The 23096-nt window shown below is 38.7% G+C and overlaps 1 protein-coding gene across 1 annotated transcript in view; it reads right to left on the bottom strand.

Annotated features, from left to right (window-relative positions):
* Positions 1-641: 641 nt before the first annotated feature.
* Sol1 overlaps positions 642-23096 on the bottom strand; it is an 842346-nt gene continuing 819891 nt past the window's right edge. Inside the window, exons 12-13 of the mRNA XM_076526761.1 lie at positions 14898-15145; positions 642-6262 (exon numbers count right to left, since the gene is read on the bottom strand). Coding sequence (XP_076382876.1) covers positions 6204-6262; positions 14898-15145 — 307 coding nt within the window. The 3' untranslated portion in view covers positions 642-6203. The remainder of the gene's footprint in view (positions 6263-14897; positions 15146-23096) is intronic.

Here is a 23096-nt window from a genome sequence, read left to right as displayed (position 1 = left end):
AATCTCACCATTTAATCTTACTGTTAGACATATGTTCCTGTGTTTGACTTTTCTGTAAGATCAACTAAGAAATAATAAAAAGAAATAAGACTACAGTGCTGAGGATTGTGGGACTCTTATTTAACCCTTGATATAACTACTATTGTCGGTCTGTGAGACCGCTACTAATCACTTAATTATCTGCGGTGATGGGTGATTTTTTAGTGGACGAAGGATATTTTTTTAATTCCAATGCCTGTAAAATAACGTGTGAAAATGAGAAACTGCATATGCCGGGTGTCCCAAAATTATGGTACTTCCGGGAAATGACGGGTTCCCGAGGGGGTTATTTGAAGTAACTTTTTCCTCAGCGAAAATGGAATCCGCGGCTTCGTTTACGAGTTATTAAAAATACTGGCCAATGGGAGGCCATTGGCTCGGCCGCCTCGCGTCAACTGATCTCATCTCTCATTGGTCACTGTATTTCTTTAATAACTCGTAAACAAAGCGGCGGATTGCATTTTGGCTCAAGAAAAAGTTACTTCAAATGACCTTAGGAACCTCTCATTTCCCGGAGGTACCATAATTTTGTGACACCCTGTAGATCCTAGTTATCAGTGATACCGTAATTCGGTCGTTCAGTGGAATAAAGTGTTCATTCGTTTCATATGGATTCATATACTAAGATTTATTAGGACAGTAACGATGATTGCATTACAGTTCAGTAACTTATGCGTGAGATGATCGGCAAGAGCCTCAAAACAGAATAAGAAAATACATCCGCCACTAGCGGATACCGTAGTCGATGCTCAGATCAACGTTTCCGGTTTGCCCGGAGCACGACTACGATGCTTTTGAGTAGTTTTAACCGCAGGACAAAGTGTGAGGCGCCCCAGGCGCGACTTCGTTCACGCACGCCAAGATCTTGGGCGACGCGCGTCGTGTAAGGATAAAACTTTATTTTACTCTTTTCATTTCCATTTTTGTTTTGCTTCACGGATTCAGGAACTTGCTGCTAGGCCGCTCCTGAACTTCCTGCCTAATCACGGAGCGCTCGTTGAGTCGTAAATCCCGAGAGGTTGTGGGTTTTCGTTTCTTTTTTTTCTTTTTTTTCGTAACTATTCGGCTAATTAAGTCGTCCTCGTACACATTAATCATTCTTGGAACGCATCGAAGCGTGAAAATCGTCGCGAACCGAACTATTACAATGGCAAAACAACTCTATCGAACGACAATAACGTATTTGGGCGGAGTTATAGTGAAATCGTCGACAATTACTTCACCGACTATGTTTTAGTTGTCACGAGCTCATTGACGTCATGCATTCACCGAGATACTATGAAATCATCGACGAATGTAATCATTGATACTTATTTTGTGTTTGACCCTGTTAGGTCAGGGTTATATTATGCTAAATATATTGGGTTGGGTCGGGTTAGGTTGAGAAAGATTAAATTGTTGGGTTATTTTGAATTATGTTGGGTTATGATGGGCTAGGTTTGATTAGGTTGACTTAAGTTGGCTTAGGTTGGTTTCGGTTGCATTACGTTGGCTTAGTTTGTGTTATGTCGGGTTAGGTTAGGAGTTAGATTGGGTTATGTTGGGTTAAGTCAGGTTGGGTTAGTTCGGGTCATGTTGGTTTAGGTTGACTTAAGTTGACTTAGGTTGGCTTAGGTTATATTAGATTAGGTTGCGTTAGGTAGGCTTAGGTTGGCCTTGGTTAGGTTAGTTTAGGGCAGTAGAATGAGTTATGATTAAAAAATTCGTCGATACTTTCATAGTGTCGGTGAACCCGTGCCGACGGAAACGTAGTCAGTGATGTGATTGTCAATGATTTCAAAGTAACCCATTTGCGCGACGTATGCATGCACTGACTCGCAAAATTGTTTGAACACTTGTCGTTTTACATATACAGTAAATTCTCCGCAATTGTCCTTCAGTGTGTAAACAAAAATGGACAATTCAGTAAACGCTTTCAGTTCACGCTTCGATGTAAACAATAGGACGATTATTCGAATCTTGCGCCTTGTTTTTGTAGTTATTGACAACTATATGTTATCGGCAGCTATAAAAACGAGCCGCGAGGCTTGAATAATCGTATCTCCCCTTTCCAAAATGGTCCGTTTTTGTTTACAAGCTGAGTGTAAGTAGTATGTAGTGTGTAGATTCATTATCTAATCGTTTTTAGATTCTCTTAGATTATGTTAATCTTTCTACTACTTTATATTTCATTTTTATCTCGAATCTTTTATCTTTGAATCATTTTTATTTAGATCTCTGTCTCATTTTCTTCTAATCTTCAAAATAAATTCCGCTTTGTCGAGAAATGATGCATTACAGTTAAATATTCCTAATGATACAAAAAATATATACCATCCTGTCTGGGAAAGTATACAGAATCATGTTACGCAACAAATATTGATGTAGCTTTTACGATTCAAGTGAACAAAATTCCTGAAGTTCAAAATTCCGCTCAGTTTATTTAATTGTTGAAATATTTTCGCAACGTCCGCTATGTGTACGGCTGCGGTTTTTAATACAAAATAAGCATTATCTGTATCAACTACAAGATACAGAAGCTACATAAACGTTCATTCCTCGTCCGTTTACAGGTTTTTACAGGTTTCCACTGTTTCACATTTGCTGTACACAGTTTCACCTACAAATGTATAAAATCCGCAGCCTGGTAACAAACAATTCATAACTTTCGTATAGAGTTTCGTATTCGTTCCAAACTTTACTGACATTTAAAAAAAAAGGTTATTCACACGTAATCGTAGAACGTTTTTCTGGCAAGCGTTCGAATATTTTCACGAGTCGGTGCACATTAAATGTTGCTGCCTTCGACGTAGCTGCTAATATTAGGTTGCAAAGTAAGTCCTTGCGTTCGTCTTGGACAGCGATTCTAAGAAAGCAGATTTTTCTCCGCGGGATCGTCGAAATCTTGGCAAACGAGGGGGATAAGGATAGAAAACGGTGTAACTAGAAACATCGTACGATCGTTAACAGCAATAAATGTATCGGGGCGAGACGCAAGGGCTCGATTTACAAGTCGATACGAACAACGGAACGAGCCTCGTGGTTAACGAACTAATTCGCCGACGTGTGATCGGCGCAAAACGAATACAGTGCGAAAGGATATATAATTAGGTAGACTCAAGTTGGAACGACCAAAGCTACGACTTGTCATTCTGCTCTGTTTAGTTAACTCCGTTACATCTGAGCTTATCGGTACGGAATAAAACAGTATAACTACGTATGTAGTGACAGCAGCTCGAACGGATTAAATATAACAGTATTTACAATGTGAATACTTACATGTAAGCATTTTATAGTGTCGATTTGGGTGTACAACTTCCTAATAGTGTTTCTGTCATCCTCATCTCTTTATAGACAACATATAAATAACAATGGATGCAAGCCTTATAACTGCTCATATACATTCTCACGCGCACAAGAGACGTTCACATTATCGTTCACAGTCACGCTATTTCATTTATAAATCAATTCGAAACTCGGGAGAAGTAGTCAACGTATTATAAACCTATTAAAGAATATTCACAATAGTCTAACGTACACAATGACAGTATTGCTACCTATTTCTTATGTATCACTGGATACATAGATTTGATATTGAATTCGCAAGAGTTCAATCCTCGATCGAATTTTTTTTCCTTTCTTTCTCTTTATTTTTCTGTTTTTTGAAATCGTTTCACCGTTTTTCCACCCATCGAACGTGTTCGCGATGGTCGTTCTCCTTCGTTTTCACATCTTTTTTTCGTTCCCCGTTCGCAAGTCTCTTTTTCCGCACGCAGTGCGCATCGTCTCGACGAATTCCCGTCCGGTGGATGTCGTAATTGTGAAAAAAACCACGCCACTCTTATTGCTGTTACACTCGCCGCGATAAGCTCGAGAAAGTGGTCTTTGGCTTCGGTCCGCCAGTTTATAGTTTGAAATAATTTTCTGTGGAAAATGGCGGATCTTTGTGTGTGATAAAGTTCGTCAAAACTGTCGTTAACTCCGCCATCGATGACTCTCCCACCCTCCCCCTCTCTTTTTTCCTCTCTCTCTCTCTCTCTCTCTCTCTCTCTCTCTCTCTCTCTCTCTCTCGTTGACCGGCGAGTTGATGCAGCTCTTTTTATGCATCCACGCGGCCTTTTTACATCGATCGTGAAACATTTATCTTTATCGATTGCATCTCGAGCGAGCGAACTTTCGACGCGGACATATTTACGCGCCCGACAACGCTCCCAGCGTCGCAGCTGGTTCAGCTCGAGCAGCTTGGACCGCTCGAAAAGTAATATTGTACAAAGTTCTCGGTGAATGTTTATTATGTTACAGGGTTCCTTTTCGGCGATCGAGACGGCTTCAGAAAATTACTTCAAACTCTCGGCACGGTGGTCGGTGGTACCGTACTTGTCCGTTCGATCGATCGTTAACATCGTCGCGCTCTTTCTCCTCGGATCGACAACTAAAAAATTTGGAGCACCACTCGAACTCTCGTTACACAACGTTCTCGCTATGTTATTCTCTACGTAATAAATATATCGTTCAAACTATAACAGAACAACATCTCTAACGGACTCGCACGCGCAATTATCCACTAGTTCTCGAGCAACTTATTCGCTGAAGCGACCGTCTTCAAATCGAATGCTCGAAACTTTCGGGTACACGCACGGATATCTCCGGATCGGAGTCCGGCTAATTACGCGTCTTTGCTCGGCTTACGACACCCCTCATCGTTAATTCGAACGTATCAAAACCTCGAACGTCGTTGAATCCTCCTGCGTTCCCCGGAACGGCTGTTCGCAGCCGTTCGTTCGTTCGGTCGGCGATCCGTTCGTTCGTCATTTCTCTTCTTTCTTTTTTTTTGTCTTTTTCGTTTAGTTCGTCACACGAGTATCTATTATTCTTTTTGTTTGTTCTCCCGCATAATCAGACTTGTATACGTTTTTCTAATTAACTAAGAAGGAATGGAAACATCACAGTCGTATAGAGGATGTAATAATAAATGGGTCCGTGTCGGATCTCGTGTACTCAGGAAGGCAAATTTTCGTGTCACGTTAAGATCGTTCATTGTACGCCTGACTTTCCAGTGATTCGTCGAACGGACAGAGTTTTTTCATTGCGATTTAATAAATTCGTTTCCGTACAAGGAGAGAAACACGTCCGTGATCCATCGGCTTCGGAACGCTTCGCGTTACAACAAATGCTTACAACACACAGCACGCGTAACATCCTTTTTCACTCTCTCTCTTTCTCTCTTTCTTTCTCTCGTCTCGCACGTGTTCGTTAGATTAATTAAGTACACTAGTAGGGTGATCCTCGACTCGAAAACGAAACAGTTCTGCGGATGCTTCTCAGTGAAACGTGTACGGTACACTTTGGTCGGTAGTAAGCAAGTTCCTCCGGTCGTAAAAACGCGCAGGAAGGAAACGAACGTTTGGAAAATAGATGTCTATCGGTGAGACGGGCAATCGAAAGTATACGTTCCCGGCGAAACCAAGAAGGAATCCGGGAAATTGCCTACGCGAAAGGAAGTAACGTTAGTCCTAAAAAGAACGCGAGATTCCATTACGCTACCTAATTGAACGCCGTTAATTAATCGTAAGACGCGAAGGAATGTCTACGTGGTGATCGATCTACGAATGAGCGTTTCCCTTGAACCGCGTGTCTCCGTCGAACAATCGTTGCCGAGAATGAACGACAACGTTCCCAGAGTCAACGTTCCCGACGACGGCGCGCGTCGTTATATTGTTCGCGTCTTCGACCGAACGTCCGCGAGTGATCGACGCCGTCGTCTTTGAATCGGGCTCGAACGGATAAAAGAAAACTCGATATTCCTCGGTGTAAGGTACTTCAATGAAACGCAGTCCGGATGCTCGATCGTCTTTTAGATTTTCTCCACGGGAATTGTCCCGTTCGGGGCGAGTTCGCGTACATTATTGCCAATATTTTTCTCCGCGGGGTGGTCGCTCGACGACGGAGAGATCGGATCGGCCTCGTGTCTGTCGGCGCGTCGATGAACCTAATAAACGAATTATGGTGTCCCGTGTCGTCGGAGGATCGGCTCCGCTGTCGGCCATCTTGCGCTGCGCAAACAATGTGGCCACTTTCCCCGGCATGCCGGATGATGATGGGAGATTTCGGATGGTTCCGGCTCCTCGGAGTTACAGTTCGTTGTAAATTGAGCCAAGACCCGTCCAACTAGTTACCGATCGTGATTAAAGCGAAACTCGACCGAGCAGCAGACTCGTGAACAGCGACACCAGCAGCGATACGCCTGGAACAGAAATCGGCCGTGAGGACTCGGTGATTAGGCCGATCGGATCGAGGCGACGATATCAAAACCCTTCTCCCAAAACTCGACGCTCGTATGTTATGCAATAATGCAAAATTCGAAATATATCATAAAGACATAAGCGTCGTTTCTCATCTATTTCTTGCGAATTTCTATGATTTTCAAATATTTGGTTATAATTGTATAAATAGGATATCAAATTTGTTCTTTTTTTTTACAAGATTATCAGGAGATCTTTTTTTTTAATCTCTGCTGTCATGCGAAACGCGTATGTCACACTGGATCACTCAGGTCCAGTTCAGTTTTTAAACAATTGTCACTCAAAAACTAACAATGCTATTCACACCAAAAAATTTGAGAATATAATTTGAACAATTCTAGAACATCGTTTCCTTCATTAGAATTTGATATTTCATTTCCAAGTGTATTGAATTAATTCTTAATTTCTCTTTTTTCGTGACAGTATCACATTTGTTAGATTAATTATTAGATTAATAATCTTGTAACACGATGAACTTTGTCACGATGCAAAATATTCAATGCAACGAGACGCTGGTATACTTTAAAAACTGTATTTCGGCCAACTTTTTGGGAGAAGGTACCGCTATGTGACGTATTAAACATATTTTTCTGATCCGCGAAGGTTCGATGTTATGCGATAATGGGCATTCGACATAAAAAAAGATGACTTTCGGTATATAGGGATTTTTTTATGGCGTTCTTCAAATATAGTACTCATTTAGGAGGATGACACGATGAAGCGAAGATGATATCGTTACCGATGAAACGCCTTTATGAAGTCTTATTTTTATCTGGATGTCAGTTAGGGTGGTAATCGTAACATCGGGACGAGGTGGGCGTGGCATAACCGAATAACTGTAGGGGCGTAATTCTTTCATTAGATTTAGTGGCTTTCTACGGTTTATAGTTTATTTTGCGAGATAATTTCTTATCGCTGGATTCGATGCATTTGTGAGAAAAATTAATGCGTAAAATATGAAATAGTAAAAGCTTCGGAAGAACGTTTCTCAAGTTATTAAAATTAGCGGAGAAAGAGTGAATTTTAGAATCATAGCATAAATCCGGTATGGGATGTTTTACGACTTCGAAAAATTAAGAGAACAGGATTCACGCAATTTCTATATGTGATTCATAAAATGCCTCGATTACATTTTCTTTCACATTAATTAAACCGCCTTTAATATTCATAGTATGAATCCGTACATTAATATTCATAAGATCATTAACAGGAGGCTTCACATTTTCCCCGTGTATTGTAGATGAAGTAGAAGTGGCCAACCATGAACAGACACGTCAGTCATCGTATATCCAATAACACCTTTGCCTTACAAAGTATCCGTTTCATCGTAACAATGGAGCCTCGTACAAAAAAGTTCTTGTATGCAGAATAATTAAAGGAAAAATGTCGTACGTATTTTTGATTAAACAAGATAGAGAATTCAATTACGTTTTAAATTATTCGCAGTTGTTTATTACATTGATTCTATTTTAAGTGAAACGAAATCTCAATAAAGATAAAGATAAACAAAATCTCAAACAAGATAAAAAGAATTTGATTACGTTTTAAATTACTGATAGTTGTTTATCACATTGATTCTATTTTAAGCAAAACAATATTCTTAAATATTTTCCGGATTATTATATGGTTTGTCCACTTTCGTTTTTGTTTATTTGCAATACAAATATGTGCGTGTTTTTAAGTACCTATTTTTTTTTATCTAATATTTGATTATCTGTATTTAAAATAATATTTAGAATAAGTAATAAATTCTAAATAATATTTAGAATAAGTAATAAATTCTACATAATATTTAGAATAAGTAATAAATTCTAAATAATATTTAGAATAAGTAATAAATTCCATAATATTTAGAATAAGTAATAAATTCTAAATAATATTTAGAATATATATCTGAAATAGAATCTAAAATATGGATCTTCGTGCAACAAAAAGATTTATTCATATTACAGAAAACAATAACAATTTCAAGTTTTCTTATAATTAATCTTCTAATCAACGAGATGCAGATTTTTCTCTGAATTCGGTTTTCGAAAAATAATCTTCAAAAGCGTGCTATCGTCAGTTCAATAAATCAATAACGGACCAAACTTTATGGCAAATGAAATCTTTGAAAATCTGCAAAATGTTTTGCGCGATTCCAAGCGTTCACTCGCTTCCGTTTCCGGTCTGTTCCGCGCCGAATCCGTTTTTTACCCTGATCACGCCGATTCGAACCAGACGTCCGAATGAGTTTACAAGCGGCGAAAGAACATTTATATCCTCGAACCGATGTACAATGCGGTGCGCTTTTACAGCCACAGTTGAATCGCAGCATTTCTCGCGTTGATCTGCATCCGAAACGACCAGCGGGGATTTTCGTTCCGCTATGACACGGGCATTGGAAAAATCCCGCACAGAGATTCGCCGCGCCGCGCCGCGTCGGTCGGGGACATATACCTTGAAAGTAATTGCGATCGAAGGTACACGATCGAATAAAAGAGCTTGCGCGAAGGGTGCGACAAACAGAAACGCGGGACTTCCGTTCCATAACGAACCCGAATCGTTCGGCAATTCTAAGAGGCGCGCGGGTTGACTGAATATCTTCGAGTCGAACGTACGATAATTTCGAGTTAACACGAAATCGACGAGTATAAAGTTTATAATTTCGAACGACCCGATCGAAGGAATCGCGATATCAAACGTCGGCCATAAATACGGCCCTGGTCCCGCGTTCTATTTCGCGGGCCGTTCTGAAACAATGCAACCCAATTCAATTTGACCAGCCGTGTTTGGCGTGCGCGCCGATAATAATTGCCTTCATTTAGCTTCGACGGTTGATTTTTTTCTGATCCGGTTCAATTACCGGTTAGACTCTATAGAGGGAAATCGGAGCCGGACGCATTAATTACTTCCATGATCGGCCAAATCTAGGGAGCTGATGCCACTGAACTGAGCCCCCCCCCCCCCCCCCCGTCTGTTTGCCTCGCCACTGTTACGCAATTCTATTGTATTTTCCCTCTTAATCCGTAGCTGCGCCGAGCCGCGCTGCTGTTATTTTCTTTGGTTTTGGTTCTCTTGTCCGCGATTCTTTCCGACAACTATCGAACAACAATGGGGCGAGCCGCTTTAATTCCGATCTGAAGCGACTCGGCTACTTTTTGTACGTTTGTTATGCAGGATTATCGAGCAGTTATTTAATACGGTTTATTGAGCAATATTACGAGCTTTTTATATATTTTATTTGTGTAGACGTGTTTGTTCAAACGAATTTGTTAGAATGGCGAATAAACGTGCTACGTTGTTTATAATAATTTATCGCAGAGAAAGCAACGATGAATGAAATATTGACCTTTTAAAATTATGTAATTTCTGCTTCTATTCTTGAACATATTCTTTTCCGTGTGTTGATAAAGTAGCATAATTTTGCGAAACGCATTGTTATATTTTAAATCTTCGTTAATGTGCGTTGGATTAACACAGGATTTGTAATTTATTGCAGATAAATCTTTATATATGTCACGTTTGCAGGAGGAACAAATTCAGAGTACTTTGCAACAATGCTGATATGAACAATAGATACTGTTCGTACCGTTTTTCGATTTTTAGTTATCAATCGAAGGAGCAAAAACTGCACGTAGGTGAAACATGTTCGCGAAAAAAGTATTCCACGTTGAAGCAACTCGCTCGAAAAATGAGAATATTAATGCTCGTCGCACTCAAGGCGGAACGAAAAGAATAACGATGATAAACATAAAATTTTAAATATACACGCATAGTTATTAAATTATAATTGCTAAACTGAATAACATGTGTAATGAAAGCATGTGTAATTATTAAAATGAAACTAAGCAACAGACTGAAAGAATATTAATGTACAGATAAATAATACTTGCAAGTAGTCTATGAAGTACAATAAATTAAAAAGAACTGTGCTGATCGAAAGTTATTAAAATCCGAGAAGAAAAACTGGACAAGACTATTTTAAACTGACTATTTTAAACAGTGGCTGTTTCGCGGTAACTTCGGGATAGTTTTAATAAACAGCTAATTGAAGTTTTATGCAGGTCAACATTGACAAATGGCTAATCTCTGTTCCGGCGAGTGAGCGAATTACAATGGTGAAATCCGCGCGGAGAACAGAGGGTCTAATAGGACAGGCGCGGACTTCGTTGGTCGCTAATGAATGTGGGGAATTAAAACGATGACTCTCCGGACGATGATCAGGGCGAATGGGAAGAATTAATAAGCGTTACGGCTAAACGCCGAGAAATAACCGGGAGATTCGCGTGTCGATAGAATATTAGCATCAGCGGACAGTTGTTACGTGGGAAAGCCGAATACTTTTCGTAACGTGTAAACTGATTCAATTTAAATTAATGCAAAGGTTGCCGCGCGCGCGCGCGCGTGTGTGCGTTATCCCGAGCAATATCCGCTGCCGCAGGTACGGTACATCCTGATTCGTGTTTAATATGTCATTACATAAATTAAATTCACTAAATTAATGTACGGCTACGCCGTATCCAAGACCCCTTTGATCGGATTCATTGTTACTTACCGCGCGCGCGTTATTAATTGCTCTACATCCGGTCAGTTCGAAAATCGGCGGCCACGGCCAATTCGATCTACTTGTTGATTTTCCTAATATTTCCCGACTTTTCGAAATACTTCCTGCCGGCCTTTCATTATCGTTTTTACATGCAAATGTAATTAGTTTCCGCGCAACGGCCGCCACGGCAATTTCCCCGATTATACCGAAACCCTGGCACAGTAATTCCGTTTCCATTTAACTTCCACGGGATTCAATCGAACAATCTATTTCGATCCCGCTTTTTTCTTTTTCCTTTGTCCGCGTTAATGTCTTCGACGATTTATTCATAAATTGTGGCCGGTGAAGGACCGAACGCCGGACTATTACGCGCGGTAACGAATCGGTTTTATTAATCCTATCCATTACATGGTCGAACACAGAATCAAGTGTTCCCGCGGCGAGCTTTGTTCCGCCGGTTATTTTCCTTCGCACCCTTCTTCCTCCGCGTAATCAAATATTTCAGAACGCATCGGCGTCATTGTCCCGCGAAGCTGCGGCAATAATTTCGGAAAATGGTTCGTCGAAACCGTGATTGTTGAACGACCAGTTCGAGTAGTAATTCGAAATTGTTATATTGACGATGTTAATATTAACGATATTTATAAGCAACGTTTATCAATCAATTGCTTTCAACTTTCTGCAAAATATAAAATAATACATCGTCTCTAATTGTAAGAAAATTAGGTAAAAATTTAAATAGCATGCCAAAATATTATAATAATTTGTGTGATGCATTCGACGATGAAGAAATTGTCCACTTTTGTCATTTCATTTGCCTTTATCGTTAATGAGCAAAATTTCCACATCAAATAACTATAACGATGGACTGAATTTGTTTGGTCGAATACTTCTTGCCACAGATTGTGGATTTCAAATTTTAATTCAAATTCGACAGATTAAGAAGTTTTCCATATTATGCTTCAGACCACTGCAAAATTTGCAATCGATGATCCCGACATTTTCAACGAGACGCACGTCCAATACATAAATTAATATATTTACTGAAAAGATTATTGACAAATTCTATAAATGCCCATTCAATGTAACAACGATTTAAGACACGCTTCAATAACATCCAATATTTTGTGTCGTCCAATCTTACAAAGATTGCAGATCCTGCAAAGAACAAGGAGAAACTGAGAACGTATCTCGAATAGATAGTAGCAATTCCTTTTATACATATATCTGCGCGTGTTGTAAACTGCATACCAATCGTAAAGACAAGAATCAAGTTTCGTATGCATAAAGGGAAGCCGAACGAAACTTGCAGCAACCTTTCGAGCGAAGTATTTTAAATTGTGCACGCATCCGTGTTTCTCTTTCTTCGACATTTTCGAAATTATCGTCCTAAATCCCATACATGCTGTACTAATCAAAATTCTTTCAATTTTGGAAACTTCACCGATGGGATTAATTAAGGAGCGCTGTCTTGATTTAATGCATCGATTTAAGTAGCGAAAGCAAACCATTGTCTGTTCGTTTTCATTTTTTTCTTTTTATAGCATTTATTGAATTTTCACGCGATAATTAATTTATAATTGAATTATCGTTTGCAATTGCAGTCCAGTAAACTGAATATGTAAGTCCGTTGCATCGAGAGAATTGTATTTGTTATTAGTATTAATTTTATATACATCAAACAATATTATATATTATATAATAAAGTCTCCCTAATTGACTCTCAGCTTAGAAAGAAAAATGGAAAATTTGGGAAGAAGAGGTACGATTATTCGAACCTTGGGTCTCGCTTTTATAGTTATTGATAATCGGTAACTGTAAAAATAAAACCTTGACATAACCTTGCGTCTCGTTTTTATAATTGTTGACAATCGGTAACCATAAAAAGAAAAAGAAAACAAAAAGAAAACCAAGGATCGAGTAGATTTTGTGTACAAGCCGACAGTCAATTAGGGAGAATTTACAGTATATTGAACAAAATTTTTCTGGGAAAGCCAAACTGGGTCTCACATCAGACATCTTTATCCTAACTTAAAAAGAATCGACGATTGAACAAAGCCAGGATCTTCAAATCATGACATCGAGAACAGTGATCGCTGAAACGTCGTGAAAACAAGCTTCGTTCGAAAATAACCATATTCGAGGTGGAACATAATATCTAGTTTAAACAAAACATAATATTACGAACGTGTACATCCGTAACAGCCGGCGGGCTGCTGCAGGAACCGGTATTTACTTCCTGTTTCCTATGGCGGCTCCGCGATCCGTCCGATTTATGTACGATTAAAGCAAACGTATCCATCCGCCGAATGATTAATAATGGAAGGAAGCACACAAAAACTCGATTTCTTCTATCAATACCTGCAGGCCAGACCAGAGGTCCATCGAAAATCCTCCCTATAAATTGCATGAAATCTCTTTGCCGCTGACGCTCGGCTTCTGCTGTTTCAGATGTAAACTGTCTATTATTCATGGGATTGCATGATAAATCCGCGTGATCCAATGAGTGGCTCGATCTATTTTTCTTTTTCATTCTTTTTTTTAAATCCAAAACCCGCTGTCCCCGGTTATCGTTGATCCGCGAAATATTCACGGGATCTTTACACCTGTCGACGTTCACCTTGCTCGGCTGCGCGCAAGCGAGATTATAAGAAATTTATACGTCGCGCGCCTCGCAGTGCGGATTCGTAATAGCGTTTACATTGCAAACTATGTTCCGCGAGTGTTCACCTAATCAATCTCGCACTTCCATGCTCCAGTATCAGCGCCGCGACATCAACTCGATTACTACGTTTGACCTGCATATTTCAGAACCTAATTCCGCTGGTTTCGTCCGGATTCGACGTGTTATTACTACACCACGGATTCTTATGCAAAATAAATATGTTCTGGTATTGTTGCACAGTGCAAGAGCCAATTAGGAATATCTTCCTTTTTTATAACAATTTCATCGGAACGGAAATAATATATCGATACTCTTCGATTCATGCGATCTTTTTATCTTTTTTTTTCAAATCTCGCCTACTCGTTTTTGTTGTAAACGCATAAAATCCGCGGTCTAGTCGTTATTGTCAACGTTTTATCGGATTTTTGTATTAAATTCTGTATCGCAATTTGCATTTAATGAGAGAGAATCTCGTGTTAATTGCAACAGTTTGATATCATATTAAATAATGTTCTTGACATTACGATGTGCTTTCTGGGCGTTTATTTCACGCAAATGGATTTTATTATATTAATGCACATTTCCGTATTTTTATTGAATCATTGATATTGTTGAAAACTCACTGGAAGTGACACATTTTCATTTACTGTACGCTTATAAATTTGCAATTTGTAATCATGTACTGTCAATTATTAATTTATCTCTCTTGTATTATTTATGTAATTTCAAGCTTGATATTCCGGGTTTTCAGTTTTCCGCGTTTTTAGTCAGTAATTCCGTTCTCGAGCTCGATTTTAACATATTACTCTTTCCTAACACTTTTTTCTTGGAAATACTTTTTAAATGAATCATTTTCATTCAGTTAATAATGTGAAGAGAAATTTTCATTTTTTCAGTAACTAATATTTAAACCTTTGCACTCGAAGCTATTTTAACTGTAAATATAAAATTATTTTTCTAACTTATAGTGTTTTTATTTTATATGGCAAAATGCATTTTATGCATATGAAATTGTTTCTTGGGAGTCACACAACAATTACTCTCTTAACAATCTTTTAAATCTAAACTTTGTTCATATAAAAATTATCTTAAAACGTGATGTAACAAATTTTAGTGGTGCCTTAGAGTCACCACTCGAGTGTAAAGGGTTAACAGATTAACAGAAAATAGATGTATATGTGCTTCTGCAGAATTCGAACATGAAAATCATTGTTCAGAGACTATTTTGCTAGGAATATGTATTTCTCTCGGAAATACTCGACAAATGAGATTTGAGTAACTATTATTTAATTTCGCTGTACAAAGACATTAACTGAAGGACGGTAAAAAGCCGAGAGGACGTAAAAATTCGAGAAAGTCGTGGCCAAAGGGAATTCCGTTTTACCTTTTAACGTTGACGCGTTACTCGTTGGTGGCTTTGTTGTATAATTCCCTTCTTCGTCCACAAACACGTAGCTGGCGTTAAATCCTGTTCCGTCGTATCTGTCATTACTTTTAAAAGTCACACGAAAGAACTTCCTGTCGCTTGCTACGTCGAACTCCTTCAGCTGACCACAATGCCTCGGGTACTTCCTGTCCCTGGACAGGTAATTTGAAAATTCGACGAAGTCGCTCGCCGTCAGTGAGGCGCATCTGAAAAAGTCATAATTACATGTGTCACCATCTGTAATTCACAGACGCGAATTTAACGGGAAAATATTCTACAACGCGGCTCAAATCTAGTAGCAAAATAGGAAATTTTATTGTTCCTATCGTATGTAATGCTTAATAGAGAAATTCTAATCGTTCATTAACATGAAAAGATTATACGTGTGGCAAAATTTCGTATAAATTGTTTCGCAATGATTTCAAATCATCATGGAATCTATGATAACCATGCGGATTTTCTGAATTTATGTTATGTTATTATTATTTCCATTATTTTTAACTCACTGAAATTATGAAAAGAAACAATTTCTTATATTTAATTCCTGCCTCTTGCAATCGTTTTAGAACATTATTATTTTACGTGCAGGAATTATCTTTTTATTATTTCACCTTGCGATAAAAAGATTTCTGAATTAATTTCTATATAGAATCAATTAATAATCAATATATAATTCTTATTTACATTCCAACAAGTTATTTTATAATTTCTTTTGTTATTCGAAACAAGTCTCCGGTTCCTTTCGAGTATAAGAAAATTGTGTAAAACGATATCTTTGTGCAGCTTCGCGACGTGTCTGTAATTATTAAACATTGTGCTTTTTATGCAGTTAGAATTACGAGGAAAATTCAGTAATACGGAGACCGTTGTTAGCAGTATAAAAATAGCCTGGATTAAAAACTTCGTAAAATGTTTACCGGAAGAAATATGTAAGGCATTTAATTCTATCTTCCTAAATTAGCCCACGGGGCTGAGGAAGAATGCTGTCCATAAGAAGTTCTTTTCCGAGTGAAACTTTTAATAGATATTTAAGCTGCACGCTAGCAGTCTCCTTTTAAGCCACTCCTTTCCGTGTCACTTCCGGCTAAATATTTTGGATTCCTCCGCTTAAATATGAACTTGAACACTGTCGCATTTCCTTTCGTTATATCGGCGTTAAATCTTTCCGTTTTAAAGTGTCACGAGAATCAACAGATTGGAAACTCTTAAGTCTTCGATATTGCGAGATTGTTTTATCGCGAATGGCGAACTTTCATTTGAATGTCAATCGATGAGTGCGAAAGAACGTTCAGAACGTTGACGTTATTGTTCACATTAATTTCAAGGAAGAAAAATCAAGTGGAAAGTTCTTCCTTCGCTTAACGACCTTAATAAGCTGAACACTTTTAAAGGTAGCTCTTAAGCTTCAAGAAAGGATTCAGGATGAAACCGTTTTAGAAAAGTCTTTTGTTCTCCTCCAAGAGCGGAGGATTATGTCAGAGACCATATTTTACTACAATATCATTATACAAATTCTTTAATTCATTTTCTTCTCTTACCAACATCGTACAAGTTAACAACGATCACTCCAACAGATTGTTGTCATTACTAGTTCTTTGTGAAAAGAACTCTTTTTTTAAAAGAGTATTTTATAATTAAAGAACTAGACTATGTATCAAAGATTCAATTCTTGATTAGTATACTGGGGTCACGAGTGACCCCAACATTGTATTTCCAACCTGTCGAAATCAATATTAATCTCTGATTTTGTTTTAGAGTTGTGATAATAGTTAAACAGTCTATATAAAAATAAATTCAGACTCTGATAAAACCAAAATAATAGTTACACGTACACGATGAAGGAAGTCGTAAATATTTTATTCCAAAATATTTCACAGGCTGCAGCCGTCCGATCGTTAAGCCATCAAGTTCTGTTCGCGCTTCACCCAGCCCGACAGAAAACTACGAATTCGCAGGTAGATCCGTGGCACTTATTACAGAGGAACACATCGCTATATCAATTTCGAGGTTCCGACCGCTCAGCAGTCTATTTAGAAAGCCTTAAAATTTATGGCGCGACCTACTTTACGCGGAAGAGAAGCCTCTGTGCCGGCCGGCCGTCTGATTCTATTATGTATAAAATAGAAACGCGACTGTATTATTCAGGGATATCTAAGCTGGCTGGCCGGCCGTTCCCCGGAATTTATATTTTCGACGAGGCTGAACATTATACAGTCCGCCGTAAATTGATATACATGGACGACGAAGTGTCCGGGAGAGGACGGCCGTGAAATATTCACGTTTTCGCGGGCGAATATCGAGGGGAGTTCGAATGGTTTTTCTCGGGTTTTCTTGCGCCTGCTCATAAATTGCTTTCATAGCCGTGGACCGGCAATTCCATAAGTAATTCAATCTTGGCTCTTCCCGCGCATAACTTTAATATACATGCGTACCCAGAGCCGGGCGCGACGACGCCGCGCGGCGCGGCTTTACAATCAGAATCCTTTGGACATTTCCCCGCCCTCGAATTTTATTCCGGTCCCCGTGCCCCATAAATATTTCCCGCCACTTCAACGGAGTCAACGAATCCGTTCGGCGGTTACATAATCCGTGATTAAAGTTCGCGAGAGTGAACCCCGGCCGTCGCATGTAACGGTTTTATTTCCGCGCGCGAGAATCGGCGCGGCGAGGGCGCGACGACCGTTTCCGCCAACTTCGATTTTTTGTTCCGTTCGGATGCGCGAAAATAACTTTGACGGCAGCGTAGGCACACGGTCCAAGAAACGCCACCCCCATCCTCCGGCCGATTGTCCACCGTGGAAACAACAGAAACGCGAGCCTCGAAATTGTCGAGCGCAACGGAATTAATTAGCGCTGTTTTATTTGCTTAGCGCTCGCCCCAGAAAAAAACTGCGCCGGCCTCTCTCGACTCACCGGTCGCGAGATACGTGCATAGTATTTGCGAATGTAATAATACGTCGTTTCAACGGAAACTGCGCACTTCATTATCTTCGGCTGTAATGACGCGGGATTGTCGGCTCTGATTTGACGAAAGTTGTTGATTTTCGAACCGTGCGATCGTTTCGCGCAGCAAAATCGCGCGACGATAAATCTCGGCTGATTTTAATGCGTGAAATCTCTGCTCGCGCAATACATCATTCACCTTTTTGCGAAGATCTTTTTGCATAATACAGCGTGTCGAAAACCAAGGACACTTTTTTCACCCGCGAAAATACTACGGATTGTAAAGTCTCTAGAAACATTGATAAATGCTTTTTCTGACTAAATTTATTCCAGATTTGAAGACCGAAGCTTCCCCTTTGCAACAACCTCCGTGAAACTTTATGCACGATCTTCTCGGCTGTTTTATGGAATAAAAACGAGGAGGATATTTGATCGTGCGAAGCCTTCGTGTATTTCATTCGAAAGTCGCTAAGACCACCAAAATCGTATATCAAATGTGAAGGGTTGTCAAGGAGAAGCTTTAATCTATAAATTATTGGTAGCGAAAACAAATTCTTCCCTCTCGAGATCGAATTTCTCCAGACTTAATTTGTTTAGTTAACCAAAGTTTGTTTTTCGAACTCGAGAGACGAATATTAAACCTACTAGCACGAGCGAAACTTAATTACAGTTCTCGCAATTATTTCATGAATTTTAATACTGAAAGACAATTATTATTATTAAGATATTAATTATATAATATCCGAATATTAAAATTTCTTTTTCCTGATAGGTGAATGCGAAAGAACATTTCATTTTTTAATTTTTCAAGAGAAACGGCATACCGATCAATGAACGTAGAATTGTGTCAACACTTGTCAATCGAGCCGTGGAATTGTTAGTATAAGAATTATGAAGTTAGTTCGGGAGAAGAATTGATACGTCACATATAATTGACTTTTAGAGAGCAAGCACGTACAAAGTGTGATATTCGTAGCTCTATGGTCCGATGGCATGTTCAATAGTTTGCTTTTCTAAAAATGATATACACTGACATTCACAATAGCCATCCACTCTATCCCGAGCACTCAAGTATAATAAATTGGCATTGACTATGGTAGAGTGGATAGCTGCTGTGACTAGAATGCGGATTTTTATGCAAATTCCCATTTCCACGGTTTATTTCATAAAAATCATGAAGCGTTTCTATTATTCCCTGGAACATCAGTATTATCAACATACCTCGAATCTTTTCAATCTCAATGTATACATTGTGTGTACAAATTCACTTACTTTCTTTTTTTAGAGACAGTAAAATATTTTATTCGCCTCTGGTTGTATCTTAATTTAACATACTTCTTTAAAATATGACAATTGATCGAATTAACCCTCGGACTGTGAATTATTCGATTTTTGGCAATTAAGTTACATAAATTGCTGTTAAACTAGAAACAACAGAAGTAGGATCACTGTAATCGTTTTTCAAAATATGTTTTGAAAAATTGCCATAAATGGACTGTGACTTTTATGCATTTCTGACAAAATGAATAGGTACAGCACAAAACTGTAAAAATGTTGGAAGAATTTTAGGACACTGTTATAGTATTTTCAACTTTTAATTGAAAGTATTAGTTACGATTTAAAATAGCGTAAAAATTAGAGACATTTTAAAATGTCAAGACTAATAATCTATTACGACGATCAACGAAAGAATGAAGGTGCTACTTGATTTCTCCTCGTTGCAATTGCTGCATACAAGTTTCATTTTGCATAAAAATCCGCAGCCTACTGACAAAGTTGAAAGCTGCGAGAAGCGTTCCCGTAGAATCGTCGAGCATTTCGGTGATCCATATATCGTAATTAAAGTCGGAATGGAGTCGGCGAATCGCGCGAATAAATGTAATTGACGACATCGATTTATGGGACCGTTCCAGCGACGAAGAATGTATTCATTCTTAAAAATAATATATTGAGTCCGTGAGAAATATTGATATCAGAGCGATGGCGCTATTATCGCGAAAGGGGAAAAATATATCGCGGGGAGTTCCTTGTACCGATGACATAAGTGGCAATTCCTGTGATAGATCATCGTTCGGCCTTCTCGTTTCGAAACATATATTTTCGACTGTTTACTCGGACTTGGATTTACGAGTAAGTATAGTATGTATCTTCCTTCTCCCGGAATGGAAACGCAATGATCTAAGGAACTGTCCTCTCTACCTATCGTGCACTCCTCCTAATCGAACTTCCGTTTCAACCATAACACAACGACTCACGGAATTATTGGAGTAAGCAGAGTTCCGAGAAATGTGAAAAATAAAGTGATATTAAACGAGCTTTTCCTATACTTTCATCGGAGAACGGAATTCGCTATAAATCTCTATTAATCTCTCGCATAAAACCGTATACATTAGGATTTATGGAGAATTGTGAAAAGAGATTTGTCCACGTTAATCGTAAAAAATGGAAGCGAAATAAAAATGTGCCTTTTTAAAAAAAAATGGTTCTAAGAAATTGTAGATAACAATAATATTGTCAAATTCTTTCGACGCCTTCGCGGCTTTGTATTTCATTTATTCATTTGTACCATAAATGCATCAAATTTTCAGTCTATTTATAATTATGAAATGATATTTACCGAGTGGAACAAAAGTTCAGTGAACAATGATTAAAGAAGCAATGCTATAATAATTGTAACAGAAAAACGTGAGTTCGAATTTTAAAATAGCTTAAATTTCATAACTATGTTGAACATAGTAAAAGCAAATGTTAATTCTCCGATGTATTTTATATTCTCTCTTAAAAGTTACAATTCGTGAATTGCAAAATATTAATATAACGTGAGAACCATCTGGACCAATTTTTATTGGATTTTTAATGAAGAGATGTAATTATAGAGAAGCGTAAACTCTCTTTATTATAATGTTTTAAAAGTCAAAGGAATTCAAGAATATCGATACATTGTTTTTAATTTATTAAGTTTGTCGAATTGAGAAACGAACTTCTAACCAATTACTGCTTCCTGCTATTAGTGCAGACAATTTTTAATTGACACAAAGATCCACAGTGCAATAATAACAATATAATGGCAAATGCCATTATATTTCCAACAATTTTATAATTTAGAAGTATAGTAAATTCTCCCCAATTTTCCTTCAGCTTGTGAACAAAACTGGACGTTACATTATTTTGGAATTTACATTATTTATAAGATTGTCTGGTACTTATAGTACACAGCTAATCTCCTGTTTCCAAATCCTCCATTTTTGTTAACGAGCTGAAGGATAATTACAGAGAATTTACCGTATCTCCTACGTTTCGTGCAGTTATCGAAAGCTTCTCGGCAAATTAAAAAATGCATCGCGACCCAAGATTTTGACCTCGACCAAATCCGAGGGTATGAAATCGAGGCCAAATTTGAGGCCGGCAGGATCGATGAAGTCCGGGAGACCTACTTCGTGTTTCCTCTTGGCGCGATTGTTTAAAAGTTCGACCGACATTGGGAAAAACACGACTAATTAGCGGTTCCCCCGCGGTAATGAACGGAGCGTCGCGTTACAGTAGGTTATTGATGGCGATTTAACGCGATCCAATTAGGTCGCCGTGTGGCCGGCATCTTCTTTTTTCCCCCGTTAATAGTATTTCGATTCCGTCGCGCGGTGCCGCGCCGGTCCTAATGCCTCGTTCTACTTCACCGTCGCTAATTAAACCGCTTGTTAATCAGCTGGGTCCGCGTGACGCGGGCACTTCGCGTTTTGATCGACTTCCGGCCTATCAGCTAGTTAAGAAGACACCCCCGTCGGACTACGAGCGTCTCGAATGAGCAGTCTCCGAAACTTTGTTCGGCGCAGTTTGATTTAGTGGAACGTCGAATTATATCAGGGAACCAATCGAACTAGTATCGAATCCCATCCAGCAGGCTTCTAGTCGACTAAGGATGCTCACTTTGTCTCGCCTCGTCCCGCTCGGTGACGAAAAGGTGGTAGGAACCGGATCGATACATCGGATTCCAGTCACGATAGACATGTCGGTTTATCTCGGCTGTACGACGGTTACGTTTCTCTGTACTTTTATACTGTTCCGAAGTTTTCCCGTTTATTAGATTTTTGGAGTTATTGCCTCGTACTCATCCTTTTACGGGGCATTATTTGCTTTCTCTTTTTGCGACGCGCGTGCGGCGAATTGAAAGAACGACCCTCGATTAATAGACCTCCGTTTGGCTCGATTTTATTAGCCGGCTGCGGATCTTATGCGATATGAAGCTGAATGTCAGCGAAACATGAAACTTCGGGGACTATAACAAAATACTGCGAACCTATTAGAATTATTGTTGTACCTTTTTATTTAACTCTACCGGTTGCGAGAATTGAGAACGTTTTTGTTTCGCATTAATATCCGCAGTCTCTGTAACGCATTCAGTTGTCATTTTTTTTCAGTTATTTTATGGACGAAGCGTATCTCTTTTACGTTCTCAAAGGTTTATTAATGATTCAGTGAAAACGTACTTTACGGGTCACCTTCGTCCTTAATTATTCAAGAGAATTTTCTTTCTCGTGGCTGAAAAGGGAACGGATGGTTAATTATAGTCGGAAGAAAAATATCTTGTACAAGCAGACCACGAATGTTTACGAAAGTTGATGTTCCGAGAGAAGTTGCTCAGTGAAGAATATCAAAGGAAAACTTTATTTGTGTTTTGCGAGGCTTATTAAAATCTTATTTTTCTGGAATTAAATAATCGCGTATTTGATAACATGTATTATCGAATTTACTTGCCATCGGTCGTTGCAATTGCATATTCAGAAGTCTCGATTTTAATTATACTTTTTCACTTTTTTTTTATTCATCTCTTCTGTATCAATGAGAACTGTACGCCAATCACGACTAACAGTTCCACGGGTCCCTTTCTTTTCGATTCTATGCAATCGTATTTTATTCATACGGATGTATGAATTTTTTGTCGGACATTATTTATGCATGATGAACGAGACATTTGAAGAGCGAACAGTGCACGAGATATTTAATGCGAAAGCGATAAAAAGCAGGAATGTGAAACTGTACATGACACGTAGATCCATTTTATTAAGCACAACTACTCGTACTTCTATCTCGATCCGATAAATCATGTTTTCGTATGTTGTTCTTTTCAACCGACCATTTGGAATAATACTTCACACGAGAAACTAATATTCATTCAGCATTGATAAAGCACGTCAATTTCGAAGATCGAGTTTTACG

Source organism: Megalopta genalis, chromosome 15 (genome assembly GCF_051020955.1).
Source record: "Megalopta genalis isolate 19385.01 chromosome 15, iyMegGena1_principal, whole genome shotgun sequence".
Taxonomy (NCBI): domain Eukaryota; kingdom Metazoa; phylum Arthropoda; class Insecta; order Hymenoptera; family Halictidae; genus Megalopta; species Megalopta genalis.
Note: the sequence above shows the minus strand (reverse complement) of the source record. Positions and strands in the feature narration are given on the sequence as shown.